The 14922-nt window shown below is 39.9% G+C and overlaps 2 protein-coding genes and 1 long non-coding RNA gene across 8 annotated transcripts in view; 1 reads left to right on the top strand and 2 right to left on the bottom strand.

Moving 5' to 3' along the window:
• Positions 1–3477, top strand: part of LOC106723669 — a 16234-nt gene extending 12757 nt beyond the window's left edge. The window contains exon 3 of the long non-coding RNA XR_001359371.1: positions 3465–3477. This is a non-coding gene — a long non-coding RNA (uncharacterized LOC106723669). The remainder of the gene's footprint in view (positions 1–3464) is intronic.
• The window catches only part of N6AMT2 (N-6 adenine-specific DNA methyltransferase 2 (putative)), a 30057-nt gene extending 25246 nt beyond the window's left edge, over positions 1–4811 (bottom strand). For 2 of the 3 annotated variants that reach the window (XM_005879997.2, XM_014528168.1), the window contains exon 1: positions 4731–4811. The gene's annotated coding sequence lies outside the window, so the exon portion shown is untranslated. Of the gene's footprint in view, positions 1–4442; positions 4693–4730 lie in introns of those variants that run through there. The other variant, XM_005879998.2, reaches the window with a different exon arrangement.
• An 8278-nt stretch (positions 4812–13089) lies between these two features.
• Positions 13090–14922, bottom strand: part of XPO4 (exportin 4) — a 144062-nt gene continuing 142229 nt past the window's right edge. For all 4 annotated transcript variants that reach the window (XM_005879996.2, XM_014528145.1, XM_014528146.1 and 1 more), the window contains one exon: positions 13090–14056. In XM_005879996.2, the coding sequence (XP_005880058.1) occupies positions 13859–14056 (198 nt within the window). In that variant the 3' untranslated portion in view covers positions 13090–13858. The remainder of the gene's footprint in view (positions 14057–14922) is intronic.

Below are 14922 nucleotides of genomic sequence, written 5' to 3'. Positions count from 1 at the left end.
CACCTGGAATCGAACTCATGACCCTTTGGTGCGTGGGAGGACACTCTAACTACTGATCCACACCAACCAGGGCCTGGAGGTACAATGAGTTCCCTCAGGGGGAGTGCTGCTCATCCAGAAGCCGGGCTCATGGCTGGTGAGTGCAGCAGAGGTGGCAGGAACCTCCGTGGCAGCACTGAGGAGCAGCGAGCTGAGTGGTAGGGAGCAGCAAGCAGGCGGGCAGTAACTCCCGAGGGGTCCCAGACTGCGAGAGGGCACAGGCCGGGCTGAGAAATCCCCCCCCCACAGTGCACAAATTTTTGTGCACCGGGCCTCTAGTATAAAATAATTAAAATAAAGTTTATTTTAAAGCTGATCAAATCCATTCATTTAATAATCGTACCCTGAGGCACTACTTTGTATTAAGCACTGTCTTGGTGATGGGAATCAAAGTCCCTATCTCTTAGAATGCAAATTCTAGTGAGACACAAAAAGACCATAAAAAATAGAAATATATGCTAGATAATAAGATCAATGGAAGAACATCTGGAGAATAGGGGCTGCAACATTAGCAATCATAGTCTGTTTCCTACATCACTGAATCAAGTTCAAGACTGCATCACTAGGAGAACCAAGATGGTGGTGTAGGTAAACGCCAGTATGTGCCACCTCCCACAACCACATCAAAAGTACAACTAAAGTACAGAACCACCATCATTCAGAACGGCCTGAAAGCTGGCTGAATGGAAGTCCTACAAATAGAGAAGTAAAGTAGAAAGTACACTGAGACAGGAGGGGTGGAGGCACGGAAGGGAGGGAGATCATCTCTGTGGAGGATGCCCAGGAGGAGTAAGGGGTCCCAGACCCACACCATCCCCCCAGCCCAGGGTTCCAGAGCTGGGAAGAGAAGTCTCTGAAACTTCAGGCTGTAAAAACCAGTGGGGATTGTGGCTGAGTGACTTGGAGGCTGCTGGAGACCAGGAGTTCCTTTTAAAGGGCCGGCACACAAACTTACTCAGACTCGACCCCTCTGAGCTCCAGCACCAGACAGCTTTGGGGAACCCAGACACATACACAGAGGAACTGGATTATCTGGCTTCAAAGCAAGAACTTGGAAGTGGCTTTCTCCCAGACAGGGGTGCTCCCGGGGATCATTGTTCCTGTGCTCGGAGCTCCCCTGTTGCAGAGCTGACTGGCAGGGGCCATATCTGAGTCTCCATCAACCTGGCTCATACTCTTTGCCCTGGTGATTCCCTGAGACCCCGAGCCATCCACTTTGCAGCCCTACCCAAGCTGTTTGCAGCAGTTTTTCCATATGAATGGCCTATGCTGGCTCAGGCTTCAGACTCTAAAATCTTTAATACAAACTACAGCTGGTGTCAGCATGCCCCAAACCTATCAATAAAAGCCCCAAAACTGGTACTAGCACCAGCCCACCTTGCTTCACAGTTGGGCTTCGCCTGGGCACATCCAAGCCTGGGCGGCACATCCAAGCCCAATACAAGTAGTAGCCATCTGCAGATCTCTCTGTAGCTCCTGCCAGGTGGCCCCAAGCAGTGGCTGACTTTGCACCTCCCTGGAGGCCCTAGAGCTAGTGCACCTGGTGGACAACTTCAGACCATACCAGATTACAACTCTACACATCCACAGTGACACACTCAAGGGGCAGCTCAGTGAGCACCAAAGCCCCATTGAAGCAAGTCCTGCTCCATAGCAGTTTTTCCTGATAGCAGCTCTCCCACTGTAGTCGCAGATGGTCCTCAAAGCCAATTGGCCTAGAGGTCAATTCGTCCCACTGACACCAATAGCCATCAAGGCTCAACTACAAGACTATGCACACAGGGGCACACCTACAGTGCCCAGCTCAGGTGCCTGGGGAGGCTGAGCCACTAGGCCCTACAGGACACCTATTACACAAGGCCACTCTACCAATTTCAGAAGACACAGCAGCTCTACTTAATACATAGAAACAAGCAAAGGGAATCCACCAAAATGCAGAGACAAAGAAACACGTCATAAATGAAAGAAATGGAAGAAAGCAAACTACTGGATACAGAGTTCAACACCATGGTTATAACATAAGGTTACTCAAGGATCCTCATGAGAGCTTCAAGGGACTTACTGAGACTTTCAAGGTTCTTAGTGAGAATTTCAAAGACATGAAAAAGAACCAGTCAGATATTAAGCATACAATAACTGAAATAGAGAAGAATTTACAGGGATTCAACAGTAGAGTAGAGGATTCTGAGAATGAAGTCAACGACTTGGAATATGAGGAAGCAAAAAACACCCAATCAGAACAGCAAAAAGAAAGAAGGATCCAAAAATATGAAGATAGGAGAGATGAAGATAGTGTATGGAGCCTCTGGGACAACTTCAAGCAACCAACATTTGCATTATTGGGTGCTAGAAGGAGAAGAGAGAGAGAGCAAGATACTGAAAACCTATTTGAAGAAATAATGACAGAAAACTTCCCTTACTTGGTAAAAGAAATAGACTTACAAGTTCAGGAAGCACAGAGAGGCCCACACCAAGACACATCATAATTAAAATGCCAAGGGTTAAAAACAAAGAAAGAATCTTAAAAGCAACAAGAGAAAAGCAGTTAGTTACCTACATATGACTGTCAGTTGATTTCTCAACAGAAACTCTGCAAGCCAGAAGGGAATGGCAAGAAATATTCAACGTGATGAATACCAAGGACCTACAACCAAGATTACTCTACCCAGAAAAGCTATCATTTGGAATGGAAGGTCAAATAAGAGACAAGAAAAAGCTGAAGGAGTTCATCACCACCAAACCAGCATTACATGAAATGTTGAAGGGTATTCTTTAAGAAGAGGAAGAGGAAAAGAAGAAGAAAAAGGTAAAACACTTGAAAAATAAAATGGCAATACATATCTGTCAACAACTGAATCTATTAATCAAAATAATCTAACAAGAAATCTAATGAACAAAATAAACTGGTGAATAAAATAGAATCAGAGGCATGGAAACATGGAAAATACTGACGAATCTGAGGGAAGAGGGGAGGGAGGGCAGGAAGAGAAAAACCAAAGATCTTACCTATGGACACAGACAATAGGGTGGTAAAGGTCTGGGTGGGGCAGGGTAGGAACTGGGTGGAGGGGGGAAAGAGGGACATCTGTAATACTCTCAACAATACAGGTTTTTAATTTTTTTTTTAAAGAGTATATCACTAGTTAAGTGGGGAAAATTGAAATGCTGATGTGATATACATCACTAAAGTTTAAATTAAATGAAGTTTAGTGTTAATGTGCTAATTTTTTTACTTGTCACTACTTTATCACATCTTTAGCAGTAGTAAAATTCTAAGTGAATTTGTGAAACTTCTGTGAAAGAGATTTTCAGGTACAAAAGAGTTGAGAAGTGCTGTGTTATATTATTAAACTGACAGTGAGCCTTATGTGGCACTCACCGAAGAATCAGGCAAGATTTGTCCCTCAGGAAAATATTTGGCAAAGCCTGGAAATATTTTTTGGTTATCATAACTAGGGAGGGTCCTCCTGGCATCTACTGGGTAGAGGTCAGGAAAGCTGGTCAACTCCATACAATTGATAGGACAACCCTCCACAAAAAAGAACTATGTGACCAGAAATGTCAACAGTGCTAGGGGGTTAAAAAACTGCTCTACTATGATGATGTGGTGAGTCTGCATTTAGAGCCATGGATCAGAGTAAAGAGCGTGTGTGGATGGAGGATAAAAGTGAGGCCACAGGGGGTTTACTTTCGCCTTGAGGGAGAGGATTGCAGAAGGAAAAGCATGAAGATGATGGAACAGCACAGTAAAGTAATGGGCACAATCATGTACAGCCTAAACAGGGGTGAAAAGGATCCTAATGGGCTGTATGGCCACTTTCTATTTCTTTACACAGCATCTGACTCAACATAAACTAATGTGGTCTTCAAAGAAATGTGTAAAATTCTTCAATTTTCATATATGATCTTTGCTTAAAGCAAGGCCCACTCTCCCATCCCCCACTGCATAACTGTACAGGCTCCCACCTTGGCCGGTTTGGTTCATTGGTTAGAGCGTCACCACAGACCAAAGGGTCGCGGGTTCAATCTCAGATCAAGGGCAGGTACCTGGGTTGCAGGTTGGATCCGCCCTGCAGTAGGCAATCAATGGATGTGTCTCTCTCACATCAATGTTTCTCTTTCTCTCAATCTTTCTCTCTCCTCCCTCCCTCCCTTCCACTCTCTAAAATCAATGGAAAAAATATCCTCTGGTGAGGATTAACAACAACAAAAATCATCACCTTCTCTGCAAATGACTCTGGGAAGGCGGTGGGTCCAGAGGAAAGAGCATTAACTCGGATTCTTCCCCAGATTTCTGGTCACCTACGGAGAACCCTCCTCCAACTAGCCCTACGAAGTACCCGCTGTTCACTTCCTTCCCGTCTTCCTTACGGGATTTACCCACCGCCTAAAGCTGTACTCACGTATTTTAAACTAAGATGTAGGTACAACTTGTGTCCTGTGAGATATGATCATGAACGTCCAGTCCTGTCCTGTCCTCTGCACTCCGTGTAACCACGGAGTCTACCGACCTCCCGTCATCGCTGCGCAACTTCTCCACGCCTCCCGGCCCCTCCCGTGACCCTCTGGCCCGCACAACCCTCTACGGCACAGACTTCGCAGGTCGCCGTCCACTAACTGCCCAGCCGCCAAACCGCACCCGGAAACCGGGAGAAGAACAGCCGACCCCACAGGCACCCGAGTCCACTCACCGCCACGCGCGCACAGTAACCCAGAGGCGGTGGGGGGAGGAGTGGGCGGGGCCCGCCGAGCGGCGCTCGCGCCTGCGCACACCCCCTGGTCCAACGGAGCGCGTCAGTTCCGGCGCTAGCAGTGCGCAGGTGGCAATCCAATGAAAACTTAAGGTTTTTCAAGTGAAATACAGGGAACCTATTTATTCTTGGGGAGATGTACATTTCACAAACATCTATCAGGGAGGGCTTCGTTGGTCTGTCTACTCAATCTTCTAATAGAAAAATCAAGACGTGAGAGGCCTTATAATGTTGATAGGATTAGAAAAACTTTTTTAGAGTCTCCACTGTAATCAATTTCCTTCCCAAACTCAACGTGGTTACTGGGTCCAGCCATGCGCATTTTCCACTGGGGGTGACAGCGAAAGCAACGTCCAGTCAGTGACCAAACGAGATAGAAGCTGTTTTCACGCTGAAATAAGGCTAGCTACTGATTTGGCGAGTAATCTATCAGGCAGTAACATTTCTCTATGGAAATAATTCCATATGTGGGAGACTTGCCGTTAACTTCCCAGAACCTTCCTTATTGAGGGCATTCCTTCAGTATAAAAACCTCCAGCAAAGAACTTGTTAAACCTGGCAGCATCAAATCATAAGTGATATATGTACTTATTTTCCATTCAAGAAGGCATTCAACCTGTATTATGTTCCTACCTACTTTTCCTTCATTTTTTTTTAACCAACTTTATTATCGTGCTGTTTTATATATTCTGCAGAATCACCTTAAGTCGTTTCTGGCATAAGTTGAGGATATAAATAAAAGACTCAGCTGTCAAATAATAATAGTATATAAAACCGGTTTACAACTTGGGAAGTACCATAATTTCAATTATAAATACCATTTCCTGGTCTATGGCAACCCATGTTTTACTTTTTTTTTTTCCATGCTTTACTTTTTAAAAAATATATATTTTTATTGACTTCAGAGAGGAAGGGAGAGGGATAGGTAGAAACATCAATGATGAGAGAATCATTGATCGCTGCCTCCTGCACACCTCCTACTGGGCATCGAGTCCACAACCCAGGCATGTGCCCTTGGCCAGAATCAAACCTGGGACCCTTCAGTCCGAAGGCCGACGCTCTATCCACTGAGCCAAACCAGCTAGGGCTCCATGCTCTACTTTTGACTTCGATGGCTTTTAAGTGATGACAAGTCAATTACACCAAGTATTTCAAAATCAGGTGTAACTTAGCAAAAGAGCAGGAAAGAAAATACATAGAACAAACCAAAAATCAATAACATGAACCAAGAAACAAGAACCAACTTTATGGCAGTATATATTTTTTAACAGAGGTGTAGCGTTCCATACATTGGAGACTGTCTTGGCCTATAATTTAAAAACCATGTTAAAGCAATTTTTGGTTTGAAATAGATTTTAAACTTTTAAGTTTCAATTGTTTTCATAGCATATGAGATGCAATAGTTACCTTCATGTAGTGTGTATTATGATGCTTTTTATCATTAAAGTGACCAGGAAGTCAAGAAGTTCAATTATACCTCCACCACCAGTGCTGATTACTTAGCCAGCCTGTTCACAGTAACACATGAAGATGAATTTTCCTGGTGAAACATTTGCACTGTAATTTAATGGTTCTTGCAAATCATAAAAAATTTAAAATATCAAAGGCAATTTGATTCTCATTGAAGTAAAGGGAAAATCACTTAAGTTAAACTGGACTTGAAAAGATGCTTTCAAATCTGTTTTGATTCACGAGTTATTCTGTTTGTGTATTTATGAGTGATTTCTGTCCATCATGCTACTCTTCAGAAAAGGTGCATAAAAGAAATGAAGGTTACTCTGTAAAGATCTAAGATGAAGCCAGACTCAATTTTCATTTTTAAAAAACAGAAACCCACACCTGAAACCTCTATGTTCAAGTTGACCAATGTCACTCCAATCAATTTAATTTTAAAAAGTACTAATTACCTATAATTACAAGGACAGATTCATGTGTTTTTCTTCCATTCTTCAAGTGCTTTGTCACCAAATTACTCAAAATTAACCTAAGTTGCAAAGGGTGTTCCCATATTCTAGACCCATTGATGTTTGGAGAAGACATAAACTGAGGAAATATGATTGAGACTTTCTAGGGCAGTGTAGTAAAGCTCTTAACTTCACACAAGATATAAACTTGTTTTACTTCTCCAATTTATTTGACTTATAGTGATACATGAAACTGCCTTTGGAAATCACTGTTAGGGTTTTTGTAGTTGTTGTAGGATTGATATGAGCGTATTCAGCAGAAATACCCTTAAGTAGATCAATTTTCTTGTTTAAAAAAGAAAATACAGTGAACTCTCTCAAAATACCACCATAGTGGCTGTGGCAGGGGCTATACAGTCATATTGTATGTGAAGACATCACAGTATTTAAAAATTAATGACTATCAGTTATTAAACTGTGTAAAGACACACTTATCTAATGGAACAAACTGTGTTCTTAGAAAGAATTTTTAAATATAACAAGATTTATTGAGTATCTACTATTATGTTTTATCAGCGTGTTTAAAATTTTTCCTTTGGGAGAATAACTTACATGAAAAGAATTCAATAGGGAAATGATTTATGTGCTAGAAGTTAGACAGTACATTGTCATTAAGGCTGTATGGAATGTTCCAGCAGGTTTTCTCGTAAATTTCAAATACGCCCTTTACTTCCACTTAGTTTTAAAAGAAAGTAAAACTGAACAAACATTTGAGATTACAAAGAATTTACATTGACCCAATCTAAGAACCAATATTTACAAAATAAACAAATGATGCATAATCAACACACCAAGGCATCATTTGTAAGCCAGTCAATATAAACCAACTGTATTTTTAGAGAGCACAATTACTTTAAAGATGTCTTTTAAAAGACAATACCAAATTTTTATATTTGGGACCTTTAAAATCATCTATGGCTCTCAAATACCAGGTGACTATTAGCCTGTGTTCCAGGTCCTGCCCTTAATAATTAAAGAGGGAAAACGAAAATTCAATACAACTCTGCTTAGTCCTCTTAAACCTAAATTTTCTATATTCACTCTTGGAGTAAAATCAAATCTCAATACAACCTAAGAAAGAGCATTATGAATCAATTAATATTCAAAGCAAAATCAAGTTTAAAATAAATATATTTTCAAAACACATTTTCTTTTTTAAAAAATTAACTTTTCACCTTATTTGGCTCAGTGGTTAGAGTATCAGCCCACAGACTTGAATGAAGGGTCTTGGGTTTGGTTCCTGGTCATAGGACAAGTACCTTGGTTGCAGGTTCGATCCCTGCCCTACTCAGAGTGCTTATGGTAGACAACCAATCAATGTCTATGTCTCTCTCTCTCTCTCTCTCTCTCTCACACACACACACACACACATCAATGTTTCTCTCCCTCTCCTCCCTCCCCCCCTCTTTCCTTCTACCTCCCTTCACTCTGTCTGAAAGTCAATAGAAAAAAATATCCTGGGGTGCGGATTTTTTTTTTTTAAATTAACTTTTCAGTGCATATATTTACAAGATTTAAGATTAGGCAAAGAGTGAAAGTCTGTCTGACACAGCAGAATGGCAATTTTCCACTTTCCCTGAAAGGCCATAAAAAGAATGACCCAAACCACTAAAAATATTTACTGCAAATACGCCCCAACTCCAATGACTTAATTGATAACTGACATTGTTTCTAAGACTAAGCTGAAATAAAAATAAATACATTGAATATTATAGAATGTAAACAAAACGTTTTCTTTCCGAATATTCTATCAGGACTGGGTGTTCTCACAGAAGGTAATACAAATCTTATCTATACAGATATATCATTTTTTTTATTTTAAAATATGACTGTATAATGTCCCCAGTGTCAGTCATTCTATGATGGTAAATGAAAGCACCATTTCAATCAGTTTCATAAAAGTCTAAATACCCACGAACAAATCACACACAGTCAAAACAAAAATGTAATAAAAATATTTAGTTAAAAGACACATAACTCCCATTTATAGATTTAAAAATACAAATAAAATTTTATCAATTTGATATTCAGCCTTTAACTGGCTCAATACATAGCCCTGATTTATTTCCTAAAATCGTATTATAGCATCTTTTGAAAAAATGAAATGCAACTTTATACCTTATACCTTCATTAGTAATGTTAATAGAAGCAAATATTTAAGCCATATACTTGTCCCTGGGTCTCTCGAAAAAAACTGAAAAGTCTTAGCATAAGTTTAAATGTTTAATATTTATAAATTTAAAAAATTTTACACATGCTGAATGGTAGCAATGCTAACACTTTGTGACGATTAAACCACACACTCACTGCATGGAGACTCTTTGTTCAGAGAGCCGAATCGCAACACCAATATTTGCAATCTGTCATAATTTTATGTGGTAGATGACACACCATGAAGCCTAGGCTCAGAACACTCTTGAGGTCAGGTCCATGTTAGATACATAGTACAGGTGCAGTATTTAATTTCAGGCTAATAAAGTTAGCTAATAGTACATACCTGACAGCTCCTAACAGCTGAGACCTAAGCGTATAGACTGAAAATGAGAAAACCTCTCCACTGCTAGGAAGGCCTAGGAATAGGTGAAGAGCAAACCCCAGGAGGTGAGGCGGACAAACACGTGTGCATGTAGCTCAGTCTTCAGACTTAGATAGGGAGCTAAAGGTCAGAAACAGATCACTCCACCAGTCTTCTAGAGCAGAATGGATGCTCATTATTAACGTTGTGTCTTTACCTGAACCAAATATATTCTTTGGCTAAATATGTCATGAGTCTCCATTATAATCGATCAGAACTACATGTAAATTAAACTGTTTAAAGTTCAACTTGAATCACAGCAGTTCATATCAATTTGAGCTCAGAAAATAAACCTAATTTGGACTTTTTTTATTTTAGAAAATCAGTGTTTTCAGAACATAGTTATTACCAAGTCAGAGGATATCCACTTATATTTTAGAATAATTTAAAACATTATATCCTCAAATCAGCTCTGTTGTTTTTTAGAAGAATTTATAGGAAGTTATATTAAAAATTCATATCCAAATCAATTCCTTATTCTCTAGTTAAGAAAAAAACCCTAAGAAGTATTGAGGTTCCTGCTGCCTAAATAGTTAATATTTCATTCAGGAACCAATAACGACAACTATCCATCAGAGACAGCTAACTTAGTAAGGTCTAATGACAACCACCTCTAAAGACAGAGGTGGCAAACAGAAACAAGTAAAACTGTAATAGAAAAAATAGTATTTTAAGGGTTCAATTGACATGGTCTACTAGGATACTCAGACTTGAAATCAACAGCTAGTTCCCTTCAATACTTGAGGGGTTCATACAAGTATTAACAGAAATGGGAAATGTAACATTACAAATATAGACTGGTTATTTTTTTGTAAAAGAGAAAGGTCAAAGATAGTAAGGAGAGCCCTGTCTGGTGTGGCTCGGTGGTCAAAGCATCAGCCTGAGCCCCGAAGGGTCTCAGTTGGATTCAGGGTCAAGGGCATGTGCCTGGGCTGCAGGTTCAATCCCCACCACGGTAGGAGCACATGTGGGAGGCAACCAATCAGTGTGTCTCTCTCACATTGATGTTTCTCTCCCCCGCTCCCACTCTTCCACTCTCTAAAAAAGCAATGAAAAAAATATCCTTCGGTGAAGATTAACAGCAACAAAAAAGGATAGTAAGGAGTGTTACTAGGGGAAGGTATAATAGAGAGATGCTCAGTTTTGAAATGAAAATTGTGAAAAAGAGTAGTAACCATCTCATTTTAACAGAATAATGTAATAATGGCTTACAATGAAGTAAGACTAAGTTCTTAAAATTAGTTTGAAAAAGATTGCAAAGGTGTGTTGTTTTTTTTACATAAAATGTCACTTTCTACCAGACAAAACTCAATGCAGTGTTGTTAACATGCCATTGTCTTCCAACAGATTAAGAGACAGCAAGTAATAAAGACCCAAATAACTGTGAAGAGGACACTGAAGTACTGTTCCAGAAAAACCATAAAACAAACAAACAAACAAGCAAGCAATCCTTGTAACAGAGCTACAAGAGTATAGTGACAAGTGCTGTTACACGAATACCAATTGTGAAAGTACAAGTCCATAGAGATTGTGCCCTGGGAAACAAATTGGCCCAGGAAAATAAAATCAAATAAAGAATGAACTGAAAACTAGACATTAAAGGTTACTATATATGACCAGAAATTTCATATAAGACAAAATTCTAAATAAATATTTGACAATGTCCCTTTAACATATATAAAAAAGGGAGCACAAATAATGTTCGTATTGGACAACAGTCAGTTGTAATAATAAAAATTAATTTACTAAAAGTAAGTCAGTGTTCTTGACCCCCACAGGGCAAAGAGCATTAAAACAAAACCTCCAAAAATGAAAAGTCAATAAGCATAGCTAAAGACAAAACTGGACAAAATAAAAAGAATACTCAAACTAAAATATGTATATATAAACATCTGAAAAAGAATTGGTACATTTACACAATAGAATACTACGTAGCCATAAAGAAGGCTTAAAAAAAGAAGAAAATGTGACCTTTTGAGACAACATGGATGGATCTGGAGGTTAATATGCTAAGTGAAATATGCTGGTCAGAGAAAGACAAGTACCATATGATCTCACTTATATGTGGAACCCAATGAACAAAATAAACTGATAAACAAAATAGAACCAGAGACATAGATATATGGAACAGACTGACAGCTCTCAGAGAGGAGGGAGAATGGGAGGACTGGATGAAAGAAGGTAAAGGGATTAGCCAAAAAACATATATGCATAACCCATTAACATAGACAACGGTGTGATAATCAGAGGAAAGGGGGCACAGGGGCTGGGTAGAGGTGTGCAAAGGAGGGGGTTGAATGGGGACATCTGTAATAGTGACAATAATAATAAAGTTAAAAAAAGACAACGACCCAAATTAAGCAAATACCAATCAGAAAAACACATACACAAACACCGGAAAAGTGTCCAGCTATTGCAGTTAAGTGGCATCCCCATTACCTAAAAAATGGTGGTGTCTCTTTTTTCCTGTTTGCCACTAATCACATTCTGGTGATATCTTAAGGCTTATTTGGTCCAATCCCAAGTACATATTGTTTTCCTTAAAAGTCGTCTAATTACACTGCAATATTATTGACAGCATCTAGGATAATTAAGCACATACATTTCCATCTAGATAATAGTTATTAAATACAGATGCCTTTTTATTTCCCAAGGCATCCCTTTTCTACTCACCTTTATTTTTTTTCATCTTTATTTTTAAAAACTTGATTATAGTTTTGTCAAAGCCAGTGGACCTATCTAGTCAGTTGCCTGTCCCAGTACCCTCTGGCAAAAGGACTACACTCATCACACACAGACAGGCAAGGCTTACAACCACTGAGCAGGTGTGCGGAGCTGGGAGACCACACATCAAGAACAATGCAAAACAGTGGTTCCTGGTGCAGATGACTTCATGTTCATTAAGGGGAAATAAAGAAGAAATCTAAAAATGAACACATGGTTCAAAGTATTTTAAAAAATACAATATGCATATTTTATAAACAGTGACATAATTTTTTCCTAGCTGTTTTTAAGATGCTTTGCTTCCCCTCCGCTGTTACTAGATGGTGACAACTAAGAGAAATGGTCCTTGAAGTTCTGGCTCAAGGCTCTGTATTGGTGCATGTCTCAGGTAGCATGCCAAGCTGGATATAACTTAGATGTTCCTGTTTTGGTAACTGTTAACTGTTAATAGCAGCTACACAGTTTCACAAAGCATCACTGTGAAGGTGCATGTGCTCAATGCAATCCCACCACATTCCATGGACAGTTTAGCACAGAGGTGTCAAGAGCATAGCAGGACACCCACCCTTTGAAGCAATGTCCCTGTGCCCTGTGACTAGGACAAGGTAGTGGGCAGTTTCATATGCCTGTGGTTTCCATAATTTAAGGGAAGTATGGCAGCAATACAAAATTTTCTCTTAAATTTACAAGACTCCTATGAAATGAGAAAATACCCATTCCAGCATAATTATTTCTCCTAATGCCCCAATGTCTAAAATCTGCAGGAATCAGTCACTCCCATCCTCAGAATACTGTCGCAATGGATATAAAGCTGGACAGAAACATACTCGAAGAGTTAGACTACATATGGATGAGCCTTTGTTTCACTCACAAACCCACATGAATACACCACCAAAAGGGCACCAAGTTCAGAGTAGCTAACATCCTAACCAACTCCGAAGCATCAAAACTGCATTTCTTACTAAAACAAGTCTGTTGGGTTTTTTGTCCTTTTTTCATTTCTTACTAAAACAAGTCTGTTGGGTTTTTTGTCCAACTTAAAATTAAGGCAATGGAATGGCTACAGTTCCTAAAGTTCATTTTATGGAACAAAAATATACATGCATTTTCCTCCTTAAGTTCAGGTGTCAGAGTGTGACTAGAGGCCTGTACTCCACAAAACCTGCTCACCAGCCCGTTACAGGCCAGTGAGCACCGGCAGTGCCTTCCCCTCCTGCCAGACTCAAACCGAATCACAGGAAGAAAAGCACCACAGCACAAAACCTATTCAGAATTTTCGCATTGATTCAAAACTTTTGGGGTGACAGAGGGGAGGAGTTTATTAAATGAAAAAACCCAGAGCCCACAAACAGAAATTCTGACAATGATGGCCTTCAGTTGGGTCCAGTTCCTCAGCGCTGCAGATGGTCCACGGACGTTTGAGAAACATCACCGAACATAGCCACCTAATATTTCACAACGAAAATTTTAAACTTTGGCTAGTCACCTAATGTTTGACAAAGAGGGAAAAGGCACTGAACATGATTTCATGGTGCCCTTATCTGTTTGCACATATATATTTCCTTTTGAAAATGTTAAATCACCATTCAAAACCTACAGAATACTTATGACCGACTGTGGTAACACCTAACAGCAGACGCTGATTTGAGGCTGAGCTCTCCTGTCTCAACTGCATTCATTACATGTCAAGCTCTCCAAAACCCCAATGGCCAAGAAACTGAAGGACAGGACAAGACTCAAGTCAACTTTTAGCAATTCAGTGCACTTTGCAGAAAGGATCTAAATTAAGCATAGAGTTTCGTTCTTTATTTTACACAAAGGAGACCACCAACATTTGCCATAAATTCTTCCAAACTCTTTAGAAAAGCCATCTTTTGTTTCCGATCCAGCGTAGGAGGGGTGCTGCTTGCAGTGAGCTTGTTGAAGGCATCTGCTAATCTCTGATAAATAACTGGGTCTTGTTGACTTGACAGCAATGTTTCAACCAATTCAGAGTACTCGGCCTATTGAAGAGATAAAGTGCATATAAAAACACATCTTCCTCAATCACCAGACAAGTAGGTCATATCAGTTACTGGATGGTGGGATTCTAAGAGGCAGGGTCTGCCAGCTCTTCTTCAGTTAGCACATAATCTAGGTTCCATCCCAGCCTTTGCCATTGCTAATTCACCTACTATAACAACCCTACGAGGCAAGTACTGTTTATATTCCTGTTTTATAGGAAGTTTATATAACAGTGAGATTAACTAATACATCCAAAATCATACTGCCTCTGAGCAAGAATCCAGGCTGTTTGGCTCCAGAAGCAATGTATTACCAATTTCGTTGTGTTGCCTCTTTGTGTTTTCAAAGCACATTATTCATGTTTGTTTTGCATTTTATATATAACCTAAGTCTGCAACTTTTGGACATTTTCCAAGAGGTTTCTACAGACACTATGTCCACGCAGTTCTACAGAGAGCGGGTCACACAAATGCAGGTGAAAGGTGGCAGAGTGGGAGAAGGGTATTTCGGTCCTTTCTCAAAGTGGAAGTAGAAAATCTGAATGACTGTGCACATGCAGCTCAAACCAGCGTTGTGGCTCAGCGGCTCCGGAAAAAAGGACAGGAGGAGCTTAACAAATACAGGGATATGATGTGTGTATCTTTTATATTGTTAGTGCCCTTCATAATATAGCCTTATACCAGCGGTTCTCAACCTGTGGGTCGCGACCCCTTTGGGGGTCGAACGACCCTTTCACAGGGGTCGCATAAGACCATCGGAAAACACATATATAATTACATATTGTTTTTGTGATTAATCACTATGCTTTAATTGTGTTCAATTTGTAACAATGAAAATACATCCTGCATATCAGATATTTACATTA

This window comes from Myotis brandtii, unplaced genomic scaffold (assembly GCF_000412655.1).
Source record: "Myotis brandtii unplaced genomic scaffold, ASM41265v1 scaffold62, whole genome shotgun sequence".
NCBI lineage: Eukaryota > Metazoa > Chordata > Mammalia > Chiroptera > Vespertilionidae > Myotis > Myotis brandtii.
This window is presented reverse-complemented; position numbering and strand designations above follow the sequence as displayed.